The sequence below is a fragment of the Neoarius graeffei genome, chromosome 11 (genome assembly GCF_027579695.1).
Source record: "Neoarius graeffei isolate fNeoGra1 chromosome 11, fNeoGra1.pri, whole genome shotgun sequence".
In the NCBI taxonomy this organism is placed as follows: Eukaryota; Metazoa; Chordata; class Actinopteri; order Siluriformes; family Ariidae; genus Neoarius; species Neoarius graeffei.
The window spans coordinates 8160352-8185520 of NC_083579.1; the positions used below are offsets into that span (position 1 = coordinate 8160352).

The window sequence follows — 25169 nt, forward strand, 5'->3', positions numbered from 1 at the left end:
CAGACCATTTATTTATTCACTTTACTCAAATACAAAGTAAAATGGCAGTAAATCTTCTTTCTTTTCTTGCGTATTGCATCATGAGGCGTTCCTGGCTTGTAAATCTCTTATTTTTGGTGCATGACACATTCACGCAGCTGAGCATGCTATGAATTAACAACGACAACGGTCTGCAGTGGGGCTACACAATTACACACTCGGCGAACATTTCTCCATTTGTGTATGAAAATACACTCCAACCACTCAGTTTGGGTTCATTTACAACCAACGGTGTCTTTTGATGCCAGCACATAATTGAACAAGAGAAGACTGGTTTACCGGAGACAAAATAAGCGTCATCTCTGCTTCTGTCCCCTCCGACACACTACTGCCTACACGCGCACTCTGAACTGAATCAGCTCTGCGCATGCGCCGTGCGGCACAAAAAAATGGCAGCCACCATGAAGGAAGGAGATCCGGAGTTTTCAAACATTTGCTTAAGTGTGAAATCGCAAAATGGTATTCTAGCGAACAACAAAATAGTAAAGATTCAGAAAAACAAATCATTCAGTGATCATTTTAATAGTGTAATTTTATCCGAACTAGGCCTAACGGTCGATTTAAAACTACAAAAAGTCCGTGTGTCGGACATTTTAAGTACCTTTGTAAAAGTTTTGCAAAAGTTGCAGTCAGCATTTAAAATGCTAACTTAAAGTTTTTGTACAAGTTTCAGTTGATTAAACTGTCATTTTATTAAATGTGTCTGCTTTTGTAATAAAAAAGTACTGAAAGAAAAAGCAAACACAGCATTGCGATTTCTTATCCATCCATAAAAAAAAAAAAAATCCCTCCCTCCCGACTGAAAATTTTTTTGCTCACCCGGTGGACAGGAAACGGATTTTTTTTAAGGATGGCCTGAGAAGACCTTCCCAGGAAGTACCTTACCTAGCTAACAGACTAGAATCAGGGCACCCACTCCGACTGACCCACACGGTGACACATCACATCACTGATCATTATCCGATCATGCAGATGTCACCATTCAGAATATTTTTGTGCAGACGCCCCGTGCCGCCCCCAGCAAGATGCCGCCGTGTGCGGCTGCCCGCGTCACCCATACCTAAAGCTACACTGAAGCTAGCAAACGCCCAACTCTTTGTTGTGCGTGTGTGTGTACACCAAGTACAAAACCATCAATGCTCCTCCTAATGACTGTTGCTTGGTGTGTCGTGAAGTCGTACTAAACCCCATTACTGTTTGCTGTCTGCTTTTAGAAACCTCGGCTAAAGAAGGCCTGCTCTTGTGGTGCCAGAGGAAGACGGCTCCCTACAGGAACGTTAACATCCAAAACTTTCATGTCAGGTGAGTTGAATAATGCTGGACACAAAAAAAAAACAACACAAGTCAAAAGTTTTTGAACACCGTTTAAAAAAAAATAAACTGACTACAGACTACTGGTGAATAAAATAAGAAAAAAATTGAGTTGTTCTACGGAAGCGTATTGCTACCACACCAGAAAAAAAATCAGTATCATGTAATAATGTGAAAAGTTTATTGTTATAACAATATATTTTCACATTATACTATAATTTGGTTTCATTTTATAATTTGATAACTTTAAACTCATGTTTGAATCTATGGTTTGAATGAAGTGGATGGGGAACAAACTGGGCGGTATGTGGGGAACAAACTGGGTAATATGGCTCATTTACATGATTCAATCAACTTCTATTTCATGCTTGGGTTGAACTGCGGTAAAGTTGGAAATATATTCACAGATTCAAACTTCCCGGGTCAATAACTCTGAAGCAAAACGTTGTTAAAACACAACAGACCCCTCTTTCCTACTGTACCAAAGTAGACAATTACGGAATCAATTTTGTGCCAAAATGTTCATACAATACTTTTGAAATATCAAACAAAAACGACAAATCAAAATACAAAAAAACAAAAAAAGTTAATTTTTTTTAGACTGGCAAACAAATTATTCATGTAATCGTGCAAAATATCAGTCTATTACTCTTCAGAAACCTTTTATTTTTGTTCCGCATCTTTCTCGGTTTTGTTTGACGTAATTTATTTTGGTTGCGGTTCCAGCTTTCTCGTTTGCGCTCCCTGACTTTTTGCTTGCAGTTTTGGCACAAACTTCACGTGTGGGCGGGCTGTCCAGGAATGCATTCCCATTGGCTAACTTGTGTTTGACTGACAGCTACGCTCAGCCATTCCCTACTCGGATTCTGGTGGACTGTTTGACGAGTGACCGATCCATTACACTTTGTTGAATTAATTCAATATCATAGTCGCCACTGAAGTCCACTCGATCCTTGTTTACCGTCAATGGATCGGTCACTCGTCAAACAGTCCGCCAGAATCCGAGTAGGGAATGGCTGAGCGTAGCTGTCAGTCAAACACAAGTTAGCCAATAGGAATGCATTCCTGGACAGCCCGCCCACACGTGAAGTTTGTGCCAAAACTGCAAGCAAAAAGTCAGGGAGCGCAAACGATAAAGCTGGAATCGCAACCAAAATAAATTACATCAAACAAAACCGAGAAAGACGCGGAACAAAAATAAAAGGTTTCTGAAGAGTAATAGACTGATATTTTGCACGATTACATGAATAATTTGTTTGCCAGTCTAAAAAAATTGACTTGTTTTTTTGTGTTTTGATTTGTCGTTTTTGTTTGATATTTCAAAAGTATTGTATGAACATTTTGGCACAAAATTGATTCCATAGACAATGGGCTACAACCTCATTTTAATCAAAATGAGTCGTTCTCCGAGCTGGACTAAACGCTGTTCTCTCTGTGCAGCTGGCTGTGAGATGAGTGCGCAGGGACCGTCTGATTGAAAAGAGGTGCTATGAAAAAATTCAATAACTTCACCAAAATCACTGCACACGTCAACAGTCTCCTGTTAGTGATTTTGGTGACACTACATTGAATAAGAATGAAGCTATTGATTATTTTTCCCAATAAAAATTCCCCAAAATTCCCTGCGTACTTGTCTCACAGCTGGCTGCACAGAGACCAGTGTTATTAGTCCAGCCTGGAGAACGACTCATTTTGATTAAAATCAGGTTGTAGCCCGTTGTCTACTTTGGTACAGTAGGCAAGAGGGGTCTGTTGTAGTAGAGCTGTTAAGGCCCTATAAACATAAGAATTGTGCACAACATGATAAAAGCATGAAACTTTCAGGGTTTGTTCTCCAGGGCATAACAATTAATTTAAGATCTGGAGGCGCTCTCAGTTTGACCTTGGAGTACATTTAGAGGTCATCGACCCTTGTTACGTGCAATTTCAATGGACAGGATTAAAAATTGGGGCATTTTATCATACAAGTGTGACAAAAATTGTAATTACATGTGGATTTCCATTTTTCTAGGTCATGAGGGTCCATTTATAGTGATATTACACTTAGAAGTCAAGGTTAAGATGAAGGTCACTCTAAAATATGTGACCGCTCACCGAATCCAGGGACACATGTCGGCCGAAACGAATCCGAGATAATCACAAAAGAAGCATTTTTTTTTTTCGAAATTTGTGATTTTTGTTTTTTCCATCATGTGCAAGTTGAGATCTTGAAGAATGCAATCAGTATTTCAGATAATAGATTGTTTTGTTGGAAAAGCATACATTTTTTGTTGCAAATTGTCTTGTTTTTGTCAGGACTGTAGCCTGCTGGGGGGTGTGGGTAAATTACCATATGGGACATTCACATGATGATTTAAAGTCATTTTTTTTTTTTTTTTCCGTGAATCAGCTGTATGATCCGGGATGAGCGCATGGCTACTTAACCTGCATACAGGCGTGTGATTTCACTATGGAATGAGTTACTAAACAGAGCGCAGAGGAGCTGAAACACCGCGAAGCAAACAGACACACGGTATTTACATCAGAGATCACCATTTCTAGCAAAAAAAAAAACGCAACCTCGTTTTCCAGATTGAATGGAATACTTGAATGATTGGATGATACATGGACCGTTCTAGGATTATATTCCATCGGAGGCATTGGTGTGTGCAAGGCGCCGTTTCTCTTTCTGATGGGGTGAGTTTATTAATCTAAGGCTGTGTGGTTATTTTTGCATGTAACGGAGAGTGTTGTGGTTTGGTTAAGCCTAGGTCACAACCGGACGTACGATTTTTTTGGCCGTGTGATTTTTGGCGTTTCCCAAATCGCTGCGGTTTTTTTTTGTTCGTGGAGAAAGACGCGCGTTGGCCGTAAGTTTGTCTTGCAACCTGAAAAAAAACGTAAGCGCCTGTAGAGTTTGTTTGACATGACAAAGAACCTCTGCGGCCGGTCTGCGGCTTGAAAATCAGCACATCACACGCGCGCTCTCGTGCGTTTCTTGCGTTTTTTTGCGTGTAGACTGGCCGTAGGAGCACGTACTGTACGGCCGGTTGTGACCGAGGCTTTACATGAAACTAGTGTTGTTAGTTGTGTCATCATCGTGCTATCTTTCTTTCTTACGGTGTGAGTAATTTTTCAACCACAAAACGTTAAAGTATACTTTAGGACTTATTTTTGTACTTCATAATTGTGTTGGGCATACTTTGCATGGAAGGAAAATTGACGTGGTGATCTTTGTTTACATGAAAGTAGTATTGTGCTAGCTCGTAGGGGGTAGGGCTTTCCTTAATGTCATGCAAATGAGCAGCATTATGTGCTACACCCAGAGTAACTGAGATGGAAAACTTTGAGGGCGATTTTCTCCCTTTTCTGTTTTAAGAAGTATACACTTTCAAAAGGCCGCACATTCTTCAAATATTGTCAGATCTCCACATGGAAGGCATCATTGGAAAGCTTAGAAACTGTACTTTCTGAATCTGTCAATAACTCAAAATGCCCACGGGCCGACATGTGTCCCTGGATTCTGTGATCTGCCACATATATGATGTGTTATGTCAATTTCAACAACTTTTATGATTTTGTAGCATATTGCCAAGCAGTATATACTTTGTAAAATGACTTCCAAATGAGTGATACAAATGATACAGGCCTAATGTGAGTATTCTAATCATTGCAGTCTCCAGAACATGCACAAAGGGCAGTACACTTCAATTCTGCCTTTTTGCATTTGCAGTGACCACAACAGCGCTTTTTGCAACCACAATGCAAAAGCTCATAGCACGACTGTGAGGCCTCAGGTAGTGTTGTCCAAAGTGGCTGCCATCCATCGTCACTGTTAACCCATCCCCAGTCTGAAAGACTTGGCAACTGGGGCCTAATAACCAAGGCAAGGTTCCATACATGAGCCTGATACATGGCTCGTCTGATGTGTTGTCTCAAAGCAGCTTGTGTAGGGGGGATGTTTTCCAACGATCTTGACTTTCGTGTGAAAAGATGTTTCCGTGCCTCATTGACACCTACACATGCACTTGTTCTGTCATAAATGAGAACAACAAAGCGTTCCAGCTGTGACAAAGACAGGTCACTCAGTTCTTGTGGCATTTGCAACATTTCGTGAAAAGCCTCCGTGACTTCTGGGTACACAAGCCACGTGTCCCAAGCAGTCTTCTTACCACGGCCACAGAATGCTGATGTTGTATCACAGCCAGTGAAAGAATGAAATGCGAGCAAAGCATCGCTAGTGGAAGGACCAAGAGCAGCAACCACCTTGTGGATGCCAATATAGCAGAAAGTGCTACCAGTTCCAAAGGCTATCCACATTTCTTCAAGGTCAACTTTCTGAAATACAGCTACTGCCAAGACGACCACATCTGAATCCACTGTTCTAACTAATACATTCTTAAGTCCCTTTTTAGCAGCATCTGCCACATGAAGGAATAGCCTTGTGTCTGCCTCCTCTTGAGTGCATGGAACCAAATTACTTACATCACAGTCAACAGGAGAGCTGAGGACATTTTTTTCGTTTGTGGCATATACTTCTTTGCCAGGAGCTAATGCCATGGCAGCAATTTGAACAGAAAGAAAGTGGAACAATTCTGTTTTGTTTTCACTAACAGATAAGAAATCCTTCCAGTTTAATGATTAAATTTATGTAGTTTACCTGGGTATCTATCAGTTACAGTTCATCTGCCATTTCCCAATTTTACGTTATTATCATTACGTTTTTTGTTTATTTCATTCATTTACCTCTATGGGTGTAGATCTATTTATGTTTATTTACTTGATTATGCCTTAATACATGCATATTTATACTTACTATACATTTTTAGCAAAATTGCTCCCAAAAACACACCCATTTCAGCTCTCGTGCATAGAAATGTCCTATTGATGGCCTCAATGACCTCTAATTGACCTCCAAGGTCAAACTGAGAGCGCCTCCAGATCTTAAATTAATTGTTATGCCCTCAAGAACAAACCCTGAAAGTTTCATGCTTTTATCATCTTGTGCACGATTCATCTGCTTATCTGCTCTACTATTGTGTTTTAACAACGTTTTGCTTCAGAGTTATTGATCCAGGAAGTTTGAATCTGTGAATATATTTCCAACTTTACCGCAGTTCAACCCAAGCATGATATAGAAGTTGATTAATCATGTAAATGAGCCACATTACCCAGTTTACTGTCCACACCTCATTCAAACCATCGATTCCAACATGAATTTAAAGTTATGTTATAAAGTGAAACCAAATTATTACGTGATACTGATTTTTAACTTTTTTTTTTTCCTGGTGTGGCAGCAATACACTTTCATATTGCTCTATATTTATTCCAAATTGTTCCATATGTAGCCACGTTTCTAACTTCGTCCTTTTCCATTCAGATTCTTTGATGTATGTTTTGATTTGCATTTTCAAAATTCACACAGAGCTGAATGGGAAAACACCATCCAGTCCACTTTAACTACGGCTGTACTTATAGGTGTTTAACAGAACTACTATTCAACAACGTTAGCATAAATGAGGTTTATGCTAATTCTAATGCTAATGGAGTTTTATTTTACCTTTTTTTTAACTTTTTCAACCTGACCATGACCCTAATGGACTAAAGGCTAGTACGTCAACTCCAGTTTACTAAAAATGACCAACCAGAAATGTCTTTGGTAACATGTTTGACCTTCTGACCTTTCAATCGGCATGATGAAGCTGGAAGGACGGCCTGGCGTTCTGCGCCCTCATCCACAGGCACAGGCCTGACCTCATCGACTACGCCAAGCTCAACAAGGTGTCCCGTGTGACCTGAGTTAACCTTTGACCCCTGATATTAACCTCACTGATACACTCTCTGAATTCTTTGAAATGGTCACATGAATGTGGACGTGACATGAGGTTGACGCTAACAAGTGACTTCTGTCATAACATCACATACAAACATACAAAATTTCCTCATTTGTGTATTTGAGATTCAGAAAGACTAACCACTCAGACTAATCATGCAGCCTGTAAAGGGGAGGGGGGGATTCACAATTCTTAATCCACGACTAAAAGCTAGTTGTTCATTAAGAATACGAACATATTTTGATAAATATCCTGAATCTAAACTATGGCCAGCTTTTGATTAGTGATATAATTGGTATAACGTACAGCAAATAAAGTTCATCACACTTTTCTCGGAACACAACAGAGAGACTCTGAGCTTTCCAACCCCAGAATAGCTGCAGGAATTTAGCCGACAGATGCCGTGTGATAAACTGCCAGCGCCATAGTCGTCTGGTTAAAATAAAGAATGGACAGGGAACGTTCTTTTGGTGCTATTTTAGTCACTGTTTGTCAGGGGAAATCACTTCAGAGGCTGGACAACTGTAACATTAATCCACTGTTGCTAATACACAATATAAGTATACAGATATGGCTAATGCTAAGCTAAAGGACAACAGGACATAAATATGTAGTTAATAAGTACTCCATTTTGCAATTTTCAACAAAATTCAAATACTATCTAGGCACTGTGGTGGACTAGATAATGACAGCTAACTAACAGACACAATTATAGCTTAAGTAGCAATAGCTAGCAAATGTAAACACACTGTAATGGACTCGATAACGATAGCTAACTAGGGTCCACACGGCAACGGATTCAGGTGACTCCGATACAATTGCTTATCGTTTAGGCCTGGCGTCCACACGGCACCGGCGTTTTGGGTGCCCAAAACGCAATCTTTTTGAGAACGGGTTCCAGAGTGGAAAGATCTGGCAACGTTGCCGTTGTGAAGTCGTCTGGATGAGTAGAACGGATTTGTTTACGATGACATCACAACCACATGACTGTGAGTGCTTCACGCCGGGTAGAAGTGTAACGAACTTGATGCGAGTTGTCAACAAATCCTATAACTTGGTTCATGAAACGCGCTTACAAAATATTTTCACTGTGAATATTTATTGTGTAATGGTGCAAAGTGAGAGAGAGAGAGAGAGACTCTGCCCTTAGGGCAGAGTCAATCCCGCCAGCAAAAATAGGGAAAAAAAGGAGCGATCTCACCTCTTCAGATGTTGGTTTAAGTCCTACAATACATTCCTCAAAAAGGGTATAGAAGAGCAAATTAATCCATCAACGTGTAGCATTCAATTTATTCCGGACCATTAAAGACACCGCCTTCCGCGTAGAATCATACGTCATCCTCGCCGCCATATTGGATAGGTCAAAGCGGAGAATAAAGATTCATGTGCTGCGTTTAACTGTACCAACAGGTTTACCGTCCAAACGAGATCACATGGGATTACCTTTCACAGGTGAGAAATAACAAATTAATCCATCAACATGTAGCATTCAATTTATTCCGGACCATTAAAGACGCCGCCTTCCGCGTAGAATCATACGTCATCCTCGCCGCCATATTGGAGAGGTCAAAGCGGAGAATAAAGATTAGCTGCGTTTAACTGTACCAACAGGTTTGCTGTCCAAACGAGATCACATGGGATTACCTTTCACAGGTGAGACTGGAAAAATACTTTTCATTGTATTTGGTCATTATAATGTAATTTTATGAACAGATTTTCCTGACTTTGTGGCTAATATGAAGTCTCGCGCATAATAGTTTATGCGCATGCGTCCTTACTTCTATTGTTCTGGTGTCTCCGAAGGGACCGTCTTACAGCGCCCCTAGAGGTGTGGCATGTGTATTGCATCGTTTTCAGCAAGCGTTGCGTTGCCATATGGACCTGATATTTTACTGATCATTGCCCAGTTGGACGCGATATATTTTTAAATAACATCTCATTGCCGTTGTCGTGTGGATGTAGCCTAACATGGACACAATTATAGTTGAGGTAACAAAAGCTAGTCAATGTAAAGACACTGTAATGGATTAGATAACAATAGCTAACTATCATATACATAAATACAGCTTAAGTAGCAGTAGCTGGCAAATGTAAATGTTCTGTAATGGACGAGATAACGATAGCTAACTAACATGGACACAATTATAGCTGAAGAAACAAAAGCTACCTAATGTAAACCCAATGTAAAGGACTAGATAACGATGGCTAACTAACATAGACATAAATACAGCTTAAGTAGCAATAGCTAGCAAATGTAAATGCACTGTAATGAACTAGATAACAATAGCTAACTTACAGACACAATTATATCTTAAGTAGCAATAGCTAGCAAAAGTAAACGCTCTGTAATGGACTTGATAACGATAGCTAACTAACATGGACACAATTATAGCTTTAGTAACAATAGCTAGCAAATGTAAACACACTGTAATGGACTAGATAACGATGGCTAACTAACACCAAACATAAATACAGCTTAAGTAGCAATACCTAGCAAATGTAAACACACTGGAAAGGACTAGATAATAATAGCTAGCTAACACACAATTATAGCTTAAGTAGCAATACCTAGCAAATGTAAACGCACTGTAATGAATTAGATAACGATAGCTAACTAACATAGACACAATAACATAAGTGGCAATAGCTAGCAAAAGTAAACACACTGTAATGGACTAGATAATGATGGCTATTGAGCATAGACATAATTCTAGCTTAATTAGCAATAGCTAGCAAATGTAAATGCTCTGTAATGGACTAGATAAGCAATTAAACAATTTCAATAAAGTATATCTATCTTAATAATGATAGATAGCAAACATACAGTGGGGCAAAAAAGTATTTAGTCAGCCACCAATTGTGCAAGTTCTCCCACTTAAAAAGATGAGAGAGGCCTGTAATTTTCATCATAGGTACACTTCAACTATGAGAGACAGAATGGGGGGAAAGAATCCAGGAAATCACATTGTAGGATTTTTAATGAATTAATTGGTAAATTCCTCGGTAAAATAAGTATTTGGTCACCTACAAACAAGCAAGATTTCTGGCTCTCACAGACCTGTAACAACTTCTTTAAGAGGCTCCTCTGTCCTCCACTCGTTACCTGTATTAATGGCACCTGTTTGAACTCGTTATCAGTATAAAAGACGCCTGTCCACGACCTCAAACAGTCACACTCCAAACTCCACTATGGCCAAGACCAAAGAGCTGTCAAAGGACACCAGAAACAAAATTGTAGACCTGCACCAGGCTGGGAAGACTGAATCTGCAATAGGTAAGCAGCTTGGTGTGAAGAAATCAACTGTGGGAGCAATTATTAGAAAATAGAAGACATACAAGACCACTGATAATCTCCCTTGATCTGGGGCTCCACGCAAGATCTCACCCTGTGGGGTCAAAATGATCACAAGAATGGTGAGCAAAAATCCCAGAACCACACGGGGGGACCTAGTGAATGACCTGCAGAGAGCTGGGACCAAAGTAGCAAAGGCTACCATCAGTAACCCACTACGCCGCCAGGGACTCAAGTCCTGCAGTGCCAGACGTGTCCCCCTGCTTAAGCCAGTACATGTCCAGGCCCGTCTGAAGTTTGCTAGAGAGCATTTGGATAATCCAGAAGAGGATTGGGAGAATGTCATATGGTCAGATGAAACCAAAATAGAACTTTTTGGTAAAAACTCAACTTGTCGTGTTTTGGACGAGAAAGAATGCTGAGTTGCATCCAAAGAACACCATACCTACTGTGAAGCATGGGGGTGGAAACATCATGCTTTGGGGCTGTTTTTCTGCAAAGGGACCAGGACGACTGATCCGTGTAAAGGAAAGAATGAATGGGGCCATGTATCGTGAGATTTTGAGTGAAAACCTCCTTCCATCAGCAAGGGCATTGAAGATGAAACATGGCTGGGTCTTTCGGCATGACAATGATCCCAAACACACCGCCCGGGCAACGAAGGAGTGGCTTCGTAAGAAGCATTCCAAGGTCCTGGAGTGGCCTAGCCAGTCTCCAGATCTCAACCCCATAGAAAATCTTTGGAGGGAGTTGAAAGTCCGTGTTGCCCAGCGACAGCCCCAAAACATCACTGCTCTAGAGGAGATCTGCATGGAGGAATGGGCCAAAATACCAGCAACAGTGTGTGAAAACCTTGTGAAGACTTACAGAAAACGTTTGACCTCTGTCATTGCCAACAAAGGGTAGATAACAAAGTATTGAGATGAACTTTTGTTATTGACCAAATACTTATTTTCCACCATAATTTGCAAATAAATTCTTTAAAAATCAGACAATGCGATTTTCTGGATTTTTTTTTCTCATTTTGTCTCTCATAGTTGAGGCATACCTATGATGAAAATTACAGGCCTCTCTCATCTTTTTAAGTGGGAGAACTTGCACAATTGGTGGCTGACTAAATACTTTTTTGCCCCACTGTAGACACAATTGTAGCTGAAGTAACAATCGCTAGCAAATGTAAACGCTCTGTAATGGACTAGCTAACAAACAGAGACAGTTCTAGCTTTAGTAGCAATAGCTAGTTGATGTAAACACACTGTAATGGACTAGATAACAATAGCTACCTAACACACACAGTGATGGGTTACATAGGAATAGCTAGCGATGGAAATTAAGTTGCTTTAGCACTTTGTATGCTAATGTGTGATCCTCTCCAGTGAGTTTGAGGGCATTGAGGATTTTATTAGATGTTGAAGTCAAAAGATTTATTTAGACAAGCCAGGCCAGCCAGTTCAGTCTGGGGTGAACTGAACGAACACACACACACACACAGCTGTTGCTTTTGGCTCCAGGTAGAACTATGGTCAGGGTAATCCTCAGGTTTTTGACCTGGCTCAGTGTTCTACTTACCAAAGGGTCATCAGAAAGTCCCTATGGATCTGCTGTAGCCATTTACTGGCATACATAGAAACACACACACACACACACACGGGTACCCCAGATATCCGACCTGACTCATGGACACATGAAGGATCAGTTGTCCTCTGTTCAAAATCCGTCTGAGAATAGAAAAGCAGTTTTGGGACTTGAGACATGAACAGCTAGAAATTCAGGAAAGAACCCTACAGTATGAGGTACAAAAGTAAATACACCCTCAAATGTGCCATGTTGGTCGTTCAGGTCACATTAAGCAGTTTTGAAGGTTACATTCGAGTCAACTTTCTGTGGTGAATAAGACCAAAAAAAAAAGGACTTGAGGTGTTTTTGTTGTGGGTGTGTTATTTAATTTCTGCTATTTCTGTTCAGACGTTCTTCAAATAAAACCCATACTTCTGTTACACGTGATTATCTGACAGTTGTAAGCCTAAAGAAAGGGCCGGCAGGAATAAAAGGGCTAGCATGGCTAATCCCTCGCTCTCTTTTCAAGAAAAAACAAAGTTATTATTTTCAGCCAGACTAAAACCACCACTGACTTTAACCCTTTAACATCTGCTCATGTGTGTGTGGATTGGGCCGATGTGTCATTTGTAATTTGCCAGAAAGAATAAACACTGGATATCTTCGGTCTGTACAGGACGATCCTCTGGGGAACCTGAACCTGGCGTTTGATGTGGCAGAGAAATACCTTGATATCCCGAAGATGCTGGATGCAGAAGGTGATCCTTTCCGTATTTAATACTGTTAGGTGTAACAAGTGGGCAAAGCCTCGATCATGAGCTTCAAAGGTTTTGAGCTTGAAAAATGTCATTATTAATTATAAAATTACACCAATGCTGAAATCAGTAGCTATAATTCACTCATGTCTTGCAGCAAAGCCAAAAGTACATGTTAAATATTGTAGGGAAACAAAATACCTGTGTGTGTGTGTATATAGATTATTACTCCTCGTCATTTTAAAACCAGACATTTCTTGCTTTCTTGTTTTCTTATCTTTCTTTTCTTCTCCGTTATCTGATCTCCTCTCCTCTAGACATTGTGAACACTCCTAAACCTGATGAGAGAGCCATAATGACGTACGTGTCCTGCTTCTATCATGCTTTTGCTGGAGCAGAACAGGTATAGTGTGTGTTTGTATGAATACAGTATATTATGTGTGCTTCAGTAATTAACATCCGTCCATCATCCATCTGCTGTATCTCTCCATTCATCCCTTCATCCATCCAACCATCATTTTTTTTTCTGTCTGTGTGCAGGCTGAGACTGCAGCGAACCGAATCTGTAAAGTTTTAGGGGTGAATCAGGAGAACGAGAAGCTGATGGAGGATTATGAGAGACTGGCCAGTGAGGTGTGTGTGTATATATACACACACACACATACACATATGCATCTATGACACTGGTCTCTTCCCTTCTGTCTTGTCTCTTTTCTCTTCTTCTGTCTCATTTCTTCTTTTTCTCTTTCCCTTTTTCTTCTTCTGTCTTGTCTTGTCTCTTTTCCCTTCTTCTGTCTCTTCCCTTCTGTCTTGTCTCTTCTTGTCTCTCCCCTTCTCTTCTTCCGTCTCTTCTGTCTTGTCTTGTCTCATTTCTCTTCTCTTCACTTTTCTTTTCTCTTTACTTTTTTCCTCTTTATCTCTCCCCTTCTGTCTTGTCTTGTCTCTTTTCCCTTCTTCTGTCTCTTCCCTTCTGTCTTGTCTTATCTCTTTTCTCTTCTGTCTCATTTCTTCTTTTTCTCTTTCCCTTTTTCTTCTGTCTCGTCTTGTCTCTCTTCCCTTCTTCTGTCTCTTCCCTTCTGTCTTGTCTCTTCTTGTCTCTCCCCTTCTCTTCTTCCGTCTCTTCTGTCTCGTCTTGTCTCATTTCTCTTCTCTTCACTTTTCTTCTCTTTTCTCTTCTCTTTACTTTTTTCCTCTTTACTTTTTTCCTCTTTATCTCTCCCCTTCTGTCTTGTCTTGTCTTGTCTCTTTTCCCTTCTTCTGTCTCTTCCCTTCTGTCTTGTCTTATCTCTTTTCTCTTCTGTCTCATTTCTTCTTTTTCTCTTTCCCTTTTTCTTCTGTCTCGTCTTGTCTCTTTTCCCTTCTTCTGTCTCTTCCTTTCTGTCTTGTCTCTTCTTGTTTCTCCCCTTCTCTTCTTCCATCTCTTCTGTCTTGTCTCATTTCTCTTCTCTTCACTTTTCTTCTCTTTTCTCTTCTCTTTTTTCCTCTTTTTCTCTCCCCTTCTGTCTTGTCTCTTTTCCCTTCTTTCTTCTCTTCTGTCTTGTCTCTTTTCCCTTCTTCTGTCTCTTCTCTTCTGTCTTGTCTCATTTCTCTTCTGTCTCATCTTCTCTTTTCACTTCACTTTTCTCCTCTTTTTCTGTCTCACCCCTTCTCTTTTCCCTTCTTCTGTCTCATTTCTTTTCTTTTCTCTTTACTTTTCTCCTCTTTTTCTCTCGTCTTGTCTTTTCTCTTCTCTTCTTGTCTCTCTTCTTCTGTCTTGTCTCATCTCTTTTCCCTTCTTCTGCCTCTTCCCTTCTGTCTTGTCTCTTTTTTCTTCTCTTCTTCCATCTCTTCTCTTCTGTCTCCTTTCTCTTCTTCTGTCTCTTTTCTCTTCTCTTCTCCCCAGTTGTTGGAGTGGATAAGACGTACAACCCCGTGGTTGGAGAACCGTGTGACGGAAAAGTCCGTGGCTCTGATGCAGCGTAAACTCGAGGACTTCCGTGACTACCGTCGCCTTCACAAGCCGCCCAAAGTTCAGGAGAAATGTCAGCTGGAGATCAGCTTCAACACGCTGCAGACCAAACTGCGCATCAGCAACCGTCCTGCATTCATGCCCTCTGAGGGGAAGATGGTGTCGGTGAGACAGATGCATCCATTAGATCAGGGGTGGGCAATTATTTTTTCCATGGGGCCACATGAGAAACAGAAAATTTTGTGGAGGGCCGGACCAAAAGGCAGAACTAAATTCTGCATAATATTAATTGTATTTCTTTATATAAAGCAATAAATAACATTGTTTTTACAAGCTGCTAAGACTGGTAAGAGTATGGAAAAAAACGAGGTTGCCTTACAAAAAATGTCATTTATTCAATCAAATTTCCCAAAACAATGGTTAACAAAATGTGAACGTTTGTACTATTTTTTTTTTTCAGTCACATTCACCCCAAAACACAATAAAGACATCACAATATTGTCTTTCTACTCCAAATATCAAGCAAGATGCATCATATTATAATAATGATGCCCACATTTGTAGTTTAATCACCTAATTTGTTGTTTTTCAGTTTTTTTATTTGTTCAGTGAGAGAAATCTAGTCTCTGTTGGTCTTTAACGAGTGCATCAGAGTCAGGTTGAATGTCTGAGGTGGAGATGCGAAGCACAGCTGACAGATGATCATCAGTCGATTCGGTGTAGGTATCAGATCTACAGATCGGCTCGGGCTCCGGCCCCTGCTGGTGACGTCACACTATGTGATTGGCTGGACCGTTTGAAGGATGACGTACAAGTTTGTGGTTGGTCTGGACAAATTACGGAAGTAGTTATCGCGGGATTAGGTTTCGTGGGATTTCATGTCATGTTCATGTCGCGCGCATTGCGTTTTTGTTGAACACAACCTCAAAATAAAAGCAATGCATATTCAGTCCATGCATGAGGTAAAATTAGAAAATACGTTTATTTTGTAATTTCTAATTAACCTTATGCGGGCCGGTCAGAATGAACCAAAGGGCCGGATGTGGCCCGCGGGCCGTAAAATGCCCAGGTCTGCATTAGATCATTACAGAGGATTGAACTCACACAGCACTGTGGAATTCTCAAAGCTCATCGGTGCTGATAGAAAACTTAACACAGCAGCTCTGACAGTAGAGCCGTGTAGTTCTTTAACTTTACATTTTCTGGCATTTTTAAGACAAAGGACTTTGAGGTTCCTCTGTAACATGTACAGTAACATGACAAGCTACGTTTTTGCTTCATTAACCTTGAGAGAGAAAAGAGGCTGGTGAAGGAACAGCTGTTTATATGGACTCTTCTATACTTGCCTGTGTACTACATGTGTTACTGACAGATTCCACTAGAGAGCACAATAGAGAACTTGGACTGTATAGAACATCCAGATTTGCATGATATAAACATGGTGACACTTGAGGAGATTAGTTGGTTATTCTGCTTCTACACTGCCCCTACTGTTCATACATGTATTGCATCTTGCAGACATGTAGTGTTAATTTTTGAGGACGTGCACAATTGATGAACGCAGGATACGTGACGCGACCATTTTGCTCACGTAGATAAAAGCAACTATATCTCAGTCAATGAAATTCGGTGATGTGTAGCTATGATAGGCGAAATAACCACTGGTGACGCAAAGTGGATTGGTACCGAGTTAAACTTTGAAGTGACACAACTGGGACGACTACGAATGAGAGCGAAAGATACCATTGACTGACAGATGACCCCGAGACAGAGTTAAAATAAATTTACAAGCGGGATACCTCGGCATCCAGAGCTTGGAATGTCCACTTGCAACCAACCATCAGTTACAAAGCGATGGGCAATGAGTGAATTATACAATATGTGGATGACTTTTACCTGTACATTTGAGTTTTAGCATGTATTTGGGTGTGTTTAGGACATAGCCAGTGCGTGGCAGGGTCTGGAGCAGGCGGAGAAAGGCTACGAGGAATGGCTTCTGACGGAGATCCGTAAACTCCTGAGAGTCGACCACCTGGCTGAGAAATTCCATCAGAAAGCCACCAGTCATGAGACCTGGGCTTCAGGTGAGTAGAAACAAATGCATAGCATCCTGAACATTGGTGTGTAAACATGCTATCCAGATCGATTTCATTCAAACAGTTGAGTGTGTGTGGGTGTGACAGGTAAAGAGGGGCTCTTGATTCAGAAAGACTACGAATCTGCTTCACTGATGGAAGTTCGAGCTTTGCTGAGGAAGCATGAAGCATTTGAGAGCGACCTTTCGGCTCATCAGGACAGAGTGGAGCAGATCGCTGCCATTGCACAGGAACTTAAGTACGACCTTTAAACCTCTGACCCCAAACTTTGACAGCTAACACTGTGTGTGCTAACTAGTGTTGTAGTACACGAGACCGGTCTCAGGACTACTTTTTGAAGGTCTCGGTTTCATCTTGGAATTGACTGCTTTTTTTACTTAGTCTTGTCTTGGACATAGAGACTCAGGGCCGGTCAAGACCACAACTGTGGGGGTTTCACTAAATTGTTGTGCATTATCTGATTCATTTGTTAACATCATTACTAGGCAGCCATGGTCTAAAGGTTATAGAAGCGGCCTTGGGCCTAAAGGGTCGCTGATTTGATTCCCTGGACCGGCAGGAAAAATCCATGGCTGAAATGCCCTTGAACAAGGCAACTAACCCCAACTGCTCCTACAGGCGCTGTGTGTGTACTCACTGTACGTCACTCTGGATGTAAAACTTCCTGCCACAAATGCAACCAATAACGTGACTCACTGGGAATTCAGAATTTTCATTTCTGTTAATGGCCATCACCCCTCCCCCCCTTCACACCCACTGGTCTGGTCTTGGTCTTGACTTGATCTCAACCCCTCAAAATCTTGGTTTCGATGCGCTCTCATCTTGGTCATGACTTGGTCTTGACTACAACACTAGTACTAACTTTCCACTAAGCGGCCGTGGATAATGTCTGCTCAGGTTAGGTTGAGTAGAGTGACATGGACGTGGCTCTGGTGTAGAGAGATCCATCCATTCCATCCATTATCCGTAACCGCTTATCCTGTGCAGGGTTGCAGGCAAGCTGGAGCCTATCCCAGCTGACTATGGGCGAGAGGCGGGGTACACCCTGGACAAGTCAGCAGATCATCACAGGGCTGACACGTACAGACAAACAACCATTCACACCTACGGTCAATTTAGAGCCACCAATTAGCCTAACCTGCATGTCTTTGGACCATGGGGGAAACCGTAGCACCTGGAGGAAACCCACGCAGACAGGGGGAGAACATGCAAACTCAGCACAGAAAGGCCCTTGTCGGCCACTGGGCTCGAACCCGGAACCTTCTTGCTGTGAGGCGACAGTGCTAACCACTACACCACCGTGCCGCCCTTGAGATATCAGGATACCGTTTGACTCGATTCAATGTTTTAGTTGAAATAAGAGGTACATCCTTTCACTTAACAGCTACCTATGCATTTAGACAGCTGAGGGTGCCAATACTTTTATCTTCAGTGAAAATACAAAGGGTAAACAAGCAGCCAGCCAGGCATTTTCTGTGGATACATAAATATTGAAATGCCTTTCTATGTTATTTGTAATGATGGGTGGCTGTGTGACGATGTATCCTATGTAGGCTGCAATGAAAAGGAATCGGAAGCCATTTTGGATTTGTCCTGAGTGGAAAATGGCAGCTATTACTCAGATTACAAGAGAAACTTTGCCAGGTTACTATTGATAGAGAAGTGATTCCAAGATGATGATCAATTGAAGCTCCGCCCACATAGAGCTTTGCGAACATGGTTCAAGTCTCAAGGAGTTAAAAAGAACTGTTACAGGATGTCAAACCCACGTACTTAAGCATTAGAGAGCTAATCTTGGAACATAAAAGGTTAATCTTGCCGAATGCACCTTTAAAATGCTGCACAGCCCTCCTGATGGTGGACGTAGCGATAATTGTGGAGGATTATGGGTAATTTGTTAAGCCAGTGAAAATGTCGCTTTTGTGTTTGTAGTGTAGTATGTGGTCTATTTACGTCTCGGAGTCGATTTGTCATGTTTTGTCTTCCAGCGAACGATAGGAATGAAATAACATCCCTTGTTGCACACGCTGTCCATACGTACATGCATTCTCAGCACAGTGTGTCACTGCGATGCTATTTTAGTTCATGCTATCTCCATCTGAACCTGTGTGTGTTTTTGAGAGTGAGTGTGTATGATAAAGACAAGTGCTAACCATTCTCTGCCTCCATTACATAGCTAAAGGCTCAGTTCACCTTGTGGCGTATCTCGCTAATCTGGTTGACCTCGTACACCGACTGCATCATAAACGGAGCATGACGTTTCCACCACGAGCCGCCCAGCATGTCTTTATAAGGCTTTATTTGTGAAGAGTGTGTTATCAATCTATCTAGGCATTTCTTGCCTCATCTTATACAGTGGGGCAAAAAAGTATTTAGTCAGCCACCAATTGTGCAAGTTCTCCCACTTAAAAAGATGACAGAGGCCTGTAATTTTCATCATAGGTACACTTCAACTATGAGAGACAGAATGGGGGGGAAGAATCCAGGAAATCACATTGTAGGATTTTTAATGAATTAATTGGTAAATTCCTCGGTAAAATAAGTATTTGGTCACCTACAAACAAGCAAGATTTCTGGCTCTCACAGACCTGTAACTTCTTTAAGAGGCTCCTCTGTCCTCCACTCGTTACCTGCATTAATGACACCTGTTTGAACTCGTTATCAGTATAAAAGACACCTGTCCACAACCTCAAACAGTCACACTCCAAACTCCACTATGGCCAAGACCAAAGAGCTGTCAAAGGACACCAGAAACAAAATTGTAGACCTGCACCAGGCTGGGAAGACTGAATCTGCAATAGGTAAGCAGCTTGGTGTGAAGAAATCAACTGTGGGAGCAATTATTAGAAAATGGAAGACATACAAGACCACTGATAATCTCCCTCGATCTGGGGCTCCACGCAAGATCTCACCCTGTGGGGTCAAAACGATCACAAGAACGGTGAGCAAAAATCCCAGAACCACACGGGGGGACCTAGTGAATGACCTGCAGAGAGCTGGGACCAAAGTAACAAAGGCTACCATCAGTAACACGGTACGCCGCCAGGGACTCAAATCTTGCAGTGCCAGACGTGTCCCCCTGCTTAAGCCAGTACATGTCCAGGCCCGTCTGAAGTTTGCTAGAGAGCATTTGGATGATCCAGAAGAGGATTGGGAGAATGTCATATGGTCAGATGAAACCAAAATAGAACTTTTTGGTAAAAACTCAACTTGTCGTGTTTGGAGGAGAAAGAATGCGGAGTTGCATCCAAAGAACACCATACCTACTGTGAAACATGGGGGTGGAAACATCATGCTTTGCGGCTGTTTTTCTGCAAAGGGACCAGGACGACTGATCCGTGTAAAGGAAAGAATGAATGGGGCCATGTATCGTGAGATTTTGAGTGAAAACCTCCTTCCATCAGCAAGGGCATTGAAGATGAAATGTGGCTGGGTCTTTCATCATGACAATGATCCCAAACACACTGCCCGGGCAATGAAGGAGTGGCTTCGTAAGAAGCATTTCAAGGTCCTGGAGTGGCCTAGCCAGTCTCCAGATCTCAACCCCACAGAAAATCTTTGGAGGGAGTTGAAAGTCTGTGTTGCCCAGCGACAGCCCCAAAACATCACTGCTCTAGAGGAGATCTGCATGGAGGAATGGGCCAAAATACCAGCAACAGTGTGTGAAAACCTTGTGAAGACTTACAGAAAACGTTTGACCTCTGTCATTGCCAACAAAGGGTAGATAACAAAGTATTGAGATGAACTTTTGTTATTGACCAAATACTTACTTTCCACCATAATTTGCAAATAAATTCTTTAAAAATCAGACAATGTGATTTTCTGGATTTTTTTTTCTCATTTTGTCTCTCATAGTTGAGGTGTACCTATGATGAAAATTACAGGCCTCTCTCATCTTTTTAAGTGGGAGAACTTGCACAATTGGTGACTGACTAAATACTTTTTTGCCCCACTGTATGTTAAACATTTTAAGGCGCCTGTCTGACCTTCACGGCATGAAATGGCGTAAAGGGACACTGAATAAAATCCCGTCTCTTTCTACATTTTAATACGTTAGTTCACTTTAATGATTTTACAGCACAGAATAATGAATTACAATTTTACAAGAAATAATAGAAGAAAGGGAAAAAAGGTGCTGATAGGAGCCTAGAAACAGGAATAAACTTCCCTGAGATACTTTCTGGTCAGATTCAGTCAAATGCTGCAAAACTGATCGGACAGCGCTTCATAGGACAGATGGATAACGAGCCAAAATTACGAAGCAGCTCAACACAGCATGTTTTATTCTTTGTGGTCTATAGTCATCACACTACCCCATGAATGAGTGATTGATTGTTTTTCCTGTAGTCCTATACCGTCCTCCTCTTGGTGGAAATATTTTTTATACAAGCATCCTTGCAGCTCTGAGACTTTAATCTCAAATTTCTCACAATGCCAAAACTTTGGCACTAACCTGGGCACTGGTGAGCGGAGCGGCACAGTTTGTTCTTAAAGAACTCGTATGATCTTTGTACGATCTGCGAGAACAAAAATTGTGCTGAAAATCGTACAATAAATCGTAAAATTCGCAGGATTACTCTGAGAATAGATTTCATAAGGAACTGGTGTGTGTGTGTGACAGTGAGTTGGACTATCATGATGTCGCAGCAGTGAATCAGAGGTGTCAGAGTATCTGTGATGTCTGGGACAAGCTTGGGACGCTCACCCAGAAACGCCGTGAGGCACTGGAGGTATTGTGGGTGTGGATGGGTTTTTTTGTTTGTTTGTTTGTTTTTCTTCTCCTAACAGACAGAATGTATTGTTTGGAAAATCTGGTGTGTGTGTGTTCAGAGGACTGAGAAGCTTCTGGAGACGGTGGAGCAGCTGTTCCTGGAGTACGCAAAGAGATCCGCTCCCTTCAACAACTGGATGGAGGGAGCCATGGAGGACCTGCAGGACATGTTCATAGTGCACACTGTTGAGGAAGTCCAGGTGCATACACACACACACGCGCACACCAGGGCTTTACATTAACTTTTTTGCTCACTGGCTACTGTGGCTAGTGGTTTTCCCGAGTCACTAGCCATTCAGCCTTTTCACTAGCCACAATTTTGTTGCCAGGAAATCAGTTTTTTCTTCACCATGATACGTTAAAGTTTGGAAGATCTAGATTTAATTATGAATGGCAGCATATAATGTATCTCTACAGTAGCACTCAAGTATTCAGTGCTGTTAAGGTAGCTCCCTATATGAAAACATGCAACCAATTCAGACAAAAATATAAACAGAGTATTCTGTTTATTGAACTCAAATTCAAGCCCCTTACAATATGAAATATCGTATAATATGAAAAATAACATTCAGTACAACTGAACTGATTCTAATATTAAAAGTCCAATTCAAAACATTTATCATTGAAAAACATTTGATGTTTTGATATGCAAGTATTATGTGTATTATCAAGTATTATTATGTATTATCTATTAAGTGTGTGTGTGTAGAGAGAGACATTAAATGTCCTCATTACATTCATCATCAGATGGGTCTGAATGGTCCATGAAAAATGGTCTTCGTGACCTGAGGCTTCCAGTAGGCCATAAGTTGATAGCTGGGGCGGGATCAACTTCTTTACAATCGCGCGAACGTTTCTAAACAGCAGCTCCATCCTCTCCAGCTCAGCCGACTTCATGACAGCCAGGGACTGAAAGCAATGCTGTCCTGTAGTGAACCAGCTGTCTTCGCCTGTTTTGATGTTATACTACCGATGTGTGCATTTGACTTTTCGTGGTCCTTTATAGTTTCGAGTTTAAAATTACTGGTGCCTGTCTTTGCCAGACTTTCTACAGTCTTCGCAGTACATGGTATTTTCGGTTTTGCTATGAACTAGCCAATCTCACCCGAACTTCCATTTGTCATTGAACTGTCTTATCTTCCTATTAGCGTCTTGTTCATCTCCATGGCCGCAGCCAGCTCTGAGGCCACCGAGGTCCGGACCTCGGTCATTTTTAAAAGCTGAAAATATATTTGTACACTAAATATTCAACTGGATAAAAAATAATGAATAACATTAAAACGTCTCCATAAAAAGTGCATTGTTAATTATGTTAAACGCTGATTCTGTCTTCTGTGTGTGTTTCGTGCGCACGGCTCTGAGACCAAGAACACAAAAGCGAATGAGCGCGTGACTTGGGGGAGGAACGCAGTGCAGGAGACACGGGGTTTTCATGGTAACCATCAGCGCACTTTCATCAAGCTGTTCAATTTACATTTTCGAAGCAGCACAGTTGTAGCCTGCCTTGTTTGTTATTTTAAAAATAAATCATTCGATAAGCCAAAGCAATAGAGTGGAAAGTTTCAACTTATGTTTGCCTTGGATAACTTTGCCTAAAACGTGGTGGTGTATACTGATTTTTTTTTCCCAGAATTTTTTTTGTGTTGGTGTAACGGATGCCAGATTGTTAATGTATCTTAATTCCATAGGCTGCATGGTTAGGGTATCTTTTGTCCTCATTGCTTGGGCCAGATCAAACCATTAAACAAGCTTAAATTATTCTTACTCTTGCCACATACATGATTTTTTTTTCAAAACTGATGATATTCAGTTCAAACACCATTAAAAGTAATTTCAGGAATCGATCTCTTGTGTGATGTGTAATTCACCCCTCTCATTTAAATATGTCGAACATTTTTCGGCGCGTGCTTTGTGCATCACGGACCTCGGTGATTTTAAAATGTTGCTCCGGCCCTGATCATCTCTGCCCCTTTTTCCCCTGAGCAGCAGGGTTTGAAACTCCAGCGATATGGCACCACATAGTGCGCTTGTTAGTCGTCAGCAACTTTGTTGCTTCGTTCATTAACCACAGGTTACCGTATCATTGATTTTATCTGAGATGGCAATGAACGTTCTAAATAATTCTAACATGTTGTCAGAATGTTTATGCAGGTGCTCATGGGAGTTGTAGGCGCGTAATGTTACATTGCAACGTGTTTATTATATCAGATGCCTTCAGAGAAAACTACAATTAAAATATATTGTCATACCACAGAATAGACCACCCGCCAAAGTGGCTAGTGGGACTAAAGTTATTACCCGCCAAAGCCAAATTTTACCCGCATTTGGCGAGTGGGCGGGTGCTAATGTAAAGCCCTGACGCGCGCGCGCACACACACACACACACACACAAAGTATAGAATTATAATTTTAAAAAATGGCATTTTCAATGTGTGTGTGTGTGTGTGTGTGTGTGTAGAGTCTCATCACAGCCCATGAACAATTTAAAGCCACTCTTCCAGAAGCGGACTCAGAGAGACAGGCCATCCTGGGCATTCAACAGGAAGTGCAGAAGATCTTCCATAGTTACGGTATCCGTGGCGACCTCATCAACCCCTACAGCACCATCAGCACCGAGGAGCTCATGAGCAAGTGGGACAAGGTTTGATGCGCGTACACACACACACACACATACAGTACACACATATATATATATATATATATATATATATATATATATATAAAACACATACACACTTTAAAATCAGGACACAACCAGTTTCTGTTTAAATATTCAAACGTGTGTATGTAGGTGAAGAAGCTGGTTCCTCAGAGAGATGGCGCTTTGCAGGAGGAACTCGCGCGACAGCATGCTAACGAGAGGCTCCGGCGTCAGTTTGCTGCCCAGGCCAACATCATTGGCCCCTGGATCCAGACCCGCGTCGAGGTGCTGCTTTTACTCCATACACACACTTTCACACGAACAGAAGGAGTTAAATCACACTGAAAGAAAAAGAGGATTTTAATGTGAATGAAAATGCTGTGAGTCTTTAGATGTTTCAATATACGATAAGTCTGAATTCATACTTCAAATTCAGGTTACAGAAATCAGGAAATGTCTATGATGGTGTATTAGAGCCAGTATAGGGAAAAAAATTAAAAATGGAGCTGAGGAAGGAAGGAATATTTTCAGAAAAAACTCCAAATCGACAAGCTTTAAGATGTAAATTTACAAGAAACATCCCTGATATTCTTTGAGATTATAAAGTCATAAATTTACAAGAATTTTTTTTTAATGTATTGATTTTTAAAAAAATTTTTTTTAGTTATTTATTTTTGGTCAAAGAACCACATCGCTTTACTCTGCAAGCTTGAATCAACGTCATCACACCGCAGACGCAATGTCTGAGCGGAGAGTGAGAGGAAATGCAGTCTTTCCTCATCAAACATGCGATCTCATCTCATCTCATTATCTCTAGCCGCTTTATCCTGTTCTACAGGGTCGCAGGCAAGCTGGAGCCTATCCCAGCTGACTACGGGCGAAAGGCGGGGTACACCCTGGACAAGTCGCCAGGTCATCACAGGGCTGACACATAGACACAGACAAC

General features: G+C 41.3%; 1 protein-coding gene across 1 annotated transcript in view; it reads left to right on the forward strand.

Annotated features, from left to right (window-relative positions):
* actn2b (actinin, alpha 2b) overlaps positions 1 to 25169 on the forward strand; it is a 69642-nt gene that overhangs the window by 34138 nt on the left and 10335 nt on the right. Inside the window, exons 5-16 of the mRNA XM_060932872.1 lie at positions 1254 to 1341; positions 7032 to 7110; positions 12689 to 12770; positions 13085 to 13170; positions 13308 to 13400; positions 14650 to 14880; positions 16652 to 16799; positions 16899 to 17049; positions 21433 to 21541; positions 21642 to 21782; positions 24041 to 24223; positions 24374 to 24508. Of these exons, the coding sequence (XP_060788855.1) occupies positions 1254 to 1341; positions 7032 to 7110; positions 12689 to 12770; positions 13085 to 13170; positions 13308 to 13400; positions 14650 to 14880; positions 16652 to 16799; positions 16899 to 17049; positions 21433 to 21541; positions 21642 to 21782; positions 24041 to 24223; positions 24374 to 24508 (1526 nt within the window). The remainder of the gene's footprint in view (positions 1 to 1253; positions 1342 to 7031; positions 7111 to 12688; positions 12771 to 13084; positions 13171 to 13307; positions 13401 to 14649; positions 14881 to 16651; positions 16800 to 16898; positions 17050 to 21432; positions 21542 to 21641; positions 21783 to 24040; positions 24224 to 24373; positions 24509 to 25169) is intronic.